The 3,935-nt window shown below is 35.5% G+C and overlaps 1 protein-coding gene across 1 annotated transcript; it reads right to left on the reverse strand.

Annotated features, from left to right (window-relative positions):
• Nucleotides 1-890: 890 nt before the first annotated feature.
• LOC133294191 (L10-interacting MYB domain-containing protein-like) lies at nt 891-3,568 on the reverse strand. Its single transcript, XM_061492839.1, has 7 exons — nt 3,293-3,568; nt 3,061-3,208; nt 1,878-2,218; nt 1,657-1,807; nt 1,533-1,556; nt 1,108-1,451; nt 891-914 (listed from the first exon to the last, which is right to left on the reverse strand). Exons 1-7 carry the CDS (start codon nt 3,566-3,568, stop codon nt 891-893), a joined length of 1,308 nt encoding a protein of 435 aa, XP_061348823.1.
• Nucleotides 3,569-3,935: the final 367 nt, after the last annotated feature.

Below are 3,935 nucleotides of genomic sequence, written 5' to 3' on the forward strand. Positions count from 1 at the left end.
TGTGAATTGCAATGGATGAAATATCTGCTCACTGATTTGGATATTGAAATGACAAATCCAATTGCAGTATTTTGTGATAATCGTTCCGCAATCTACTTGGCACATAATCCTAGTTTCCACGAAAGATCAAAACATATAGAGATAGACTGCCACATTGTTAGGGAAAAGATTCATAGTGGTTTGATCCATCTATTGCCTGTGTCTTCAGCAGAACAACTAGCCGACTCTTTTACTAAAGCATTACCTCCTCGCAATTTCAAAGGACTTGTTGACAAGTTGGGACTTATGGATATCCATATGCCAACTTGAGGGGGGATATTGATATATGTAATATAAATCAGTTATTCTGCTGACACAGCACACACGTGTATTTTGCACTTTCTGTTAGTTTGTTAGCAATCAGTTGTAACTAACTTAGTGAAGTTTAAACGTTAGTTAGTCTTTTTGCTTAAGTATATATATATATATGTATCGAATCAGATTTTCTCGATTATTGAATAAACATTCTTTCTCATCAAACCAATCACTCTCATGAGTTCCTTGGATTCTGTTACTCTTGGCCTTTTTTCATTACGTTGTGATATTTCAGTGTTGTCAATCACAAAAGAATTTCTGGATGTTCCATTCATATCCATTTCATTTGGTGCTCTTTTATCTTGGTCTAATATTCCCCTATTTCCAGTCACAACCAAATTTCCACATGTTCCATCCATATCCATTTCCCTTAACCCTTTAGTACCCTGGTCTGGTATTTCAGCATTGCTAAGCACAAGAAAATTTGCATATGTTCCATCCATATCCATTTCAGAGGTAATATCTTCTGCTTCCATACACTGAGGCTGCGCGAAAATCTTGCACAAAGCATTGTAACGAACCAAAGACCTGTTTTTCTACAAGATTGCTTCAGGGTGGTCCTGCAAATATCATTTAGCAATGAGTTCCAATCAATAAAATTATGAGAAAGAGTAACTTAAAACGAAAGTTCCATTTCCACCTATCGGAAATGGGGAAGAGAGAGGTGGCTTAAGTTGAGAATTAACTGAAGGTCATATGAGGCAACTGCAAGAAAAGGATGTCAAATAAAGGACAAAGGAGCAGAAGAAAAACCTTAATGTATGAATCCCAAACACTATTCTGAGCAAGCATGATTTGCAGGTTTTCATCGCATGCATATCCATTATGACTGAAAAGAATGCTCATGTTGTCATGCCGTTTCATCAAGCAGAAATATTGATCTTCTAGTAACTGCTTGTCACATTGGAGCCCAAATTTAGAGCTAAATGCTTCGATCATGTGAGTCCAAGCTTCCTCATTGAATGAATTTCTAGTCTTATTCCCTCTATTTACTTGCTCAACCATAAGGTCAACAAAATAGCATTCCAATGACTCTGTCCACTCTACTGTAGAAGCAGCATCATAAACACTGGGAACATTGCAATTCCTCCGTTCACCTTTGAATTGTAAATATCCTTATTAATACATAATTAATACAATCTAAGTTTCTCTGGAAAAGACTTGGTTCCCATAAATACCTTCACATTTTAAAAGTATTGAACCTTAAAGGGGCAACAAATTAATACAATTATGTTAACCAATCTACCAGCCCATGTTGTCCAAGATACTTTCTTATATTGGTAATTAATGTGGGAAACATACCTGTTTGCAACTTTGGTGATTCAACACCAGAGTTTGCATTATGTGATAGACTGAAGCATATTTTATCAGGACTTTCCTTGCCAAATATAACACACAATTTGCGATAGCCAGGCAAGGTCTTAACTTTGATTGATCCCGCTTCAGGGTGTGCCTGTACAAAATTGTATGTTAACCACAGAACAACCCAGACACTTGATAAATTAATGTGCAAAACAGGTTACCTTTATATAAGCATCCCAAACATGATCCGCTGCAACAACCATTTCCGTTATGTCATCCCAGGAAAATCCACTGTGCCGAAGAATATTGAATACATCATAGAACTGTTTCCTCAAATTTTTGTAGCGACTCTTCAGAACATCTTTGTCATATTGAGACTTAAATTGTTTATTGAAAGAGTTAAGTATATCATTCCAAGCCTTGCTAATGAATGTCTGACCAAGTTTATTTCCATTTTTCACCTGCTCTAATAACAAGTCAATGAGGCAACGATCCATTGGAGGTGTCCAATATGTTCTAGTACGATCAGTAACACTTGGGTTACGGTTTCCTTCTCTGTCACCTTCAGATAGATACATAAAGATGAGGTCAATTCTCAGTTCTCCAAAGATCTTATGGCCTCAAATATGAACTGTGTAACATGTCATACGACTTAAAAAAATTAATCATCATTCTTTAAAGAAGTGCTGGGAAGAATTACCTTACATTTTGTTGCTTCATGTGTTTGTTGTATGGAAATCTTAAGGACATGTTCTGTATGTGGACATTCTAATTTCCCAAGTACTTGGGAACTTGTATTGTATGATACCGGAGTACAAGTTCTGTTTAATATTTTAAATCCCTGTATTAATAACACACATAACTAGCATGGGGATATAACACCCAGATATCATATATATAGTCTTCCAAGTACTTGGCAATATTAGACTGTCCTCTTATTCGACGCCTCCTAAATTCCAAGTATCTTCTTGGAAACCTAATTGAGTCTAAGATATATGGAAATTCAAGACCCCTTATGACAATTGAAAAAAGGGCATGTTGGATTTCCATATATTTCATAACCAGATATCTTATGCCTAGATATTTGATATAATTGGGAGTAGGGAATTTATAATTCTTACGTATCAAATGCCTTCACTTTCTTTTCATGCAGCAAAAGATCCGGTGAACATTTAAAGTGAGGATTACAGAAGATAAAAAAAACATGCACAACTAATTTAGAAGTACCATTTCTTTGATGTTTCTGTATTCAACTACAGCCACAGACAAAGTTTACTTGTTAATTTTCCATTGGTGTTGCCGTGACCATTATAGACAAGTTGTTAATTTTCTCAAAATCATGCATGACAATAACATAATAACTTGAAGTAGATAACAGAAAGCTGTTAGTTGCAGTATACTGACCAGCCTTTATTACCGATGCTACATCTCCGTAGTATTTCTCCGGATACAAATCACTGAATTCAAGATCAGACAAATTTCTGAATATTAATTCCAAATCTTGATAGTTTGGAAAAGTCTTCAATCTATACCATCGTGCATGTGGATGTTGCTACAAGAAGATAATTTAAGTCAGTCAGCCACAAGAAACATGGATACGAGCATATACACACAGTCTCTTTAAGATCACAAATACCTTGACATAAGCATCCCATTCATCATCATCAGCTGCAAGCATTTGTTGTTGTGTATCCCATGAAAAGCCTGGTGTTTTTAGAATCTTTGTTATAACAAAGTAATATTTCATAAGTTTCCTGAATCGATGCCTTAAAATCCGTTTAGTATGTTGAGGGCCAAACTTAGCATTAAACATGGCTAGCATTTCTGTCCAAGCCTTTCTATTGAATTCATTATTCACTGTATTGCCTCGGTCCAACTGGTCAAGCAAAAGCTCTATGAAATATTGGTCCATGGCAGCAGTCCATTCTGTCCTTGAACCATTGCTCTGATACCATAAATGTAACACCCTGTATATATCCGGTAATGTTATCATACTATCGTATTAAGCAACGCTTAATTAAAAATGCGGAATAACTTTTTCTTTTCAATTATGAAGTCATTATCATTACCAACTTGCTTATTAATCAATTAATAAAACATCGCCTGTATGCAATTGCAATAAAACAGCTAACTGAAATACCTCATTAATTAAAATAACATAATGTATGACTCTAGTCACGGAACTACAACACGTAGACCGGACCAACTATCAGTTTATACAACTCAACTCAAAAGTACTAACTGTAATACACAGGTCCTCTAATGGTGTTTTTCTCACA

Source organism: Gastrolobium bilobum, unplaced genomic scaffold (assembly GCF_033153095.1).
Source record: "Gastrolobium bilobum isolate Gb01-03AN ecotype WA unplaced genomic scaffold, APGP_CSIRO_Gbil_v1 utg34810, whole genome shotgun sequence".
Classification (NCBI taxonomy): Eukaryota; Viridiplantae; Streptophyta; class Magnoliopsida; order Fabales; family Fabaceae; genus Gastrolobium; species Gastrolobium bilobum.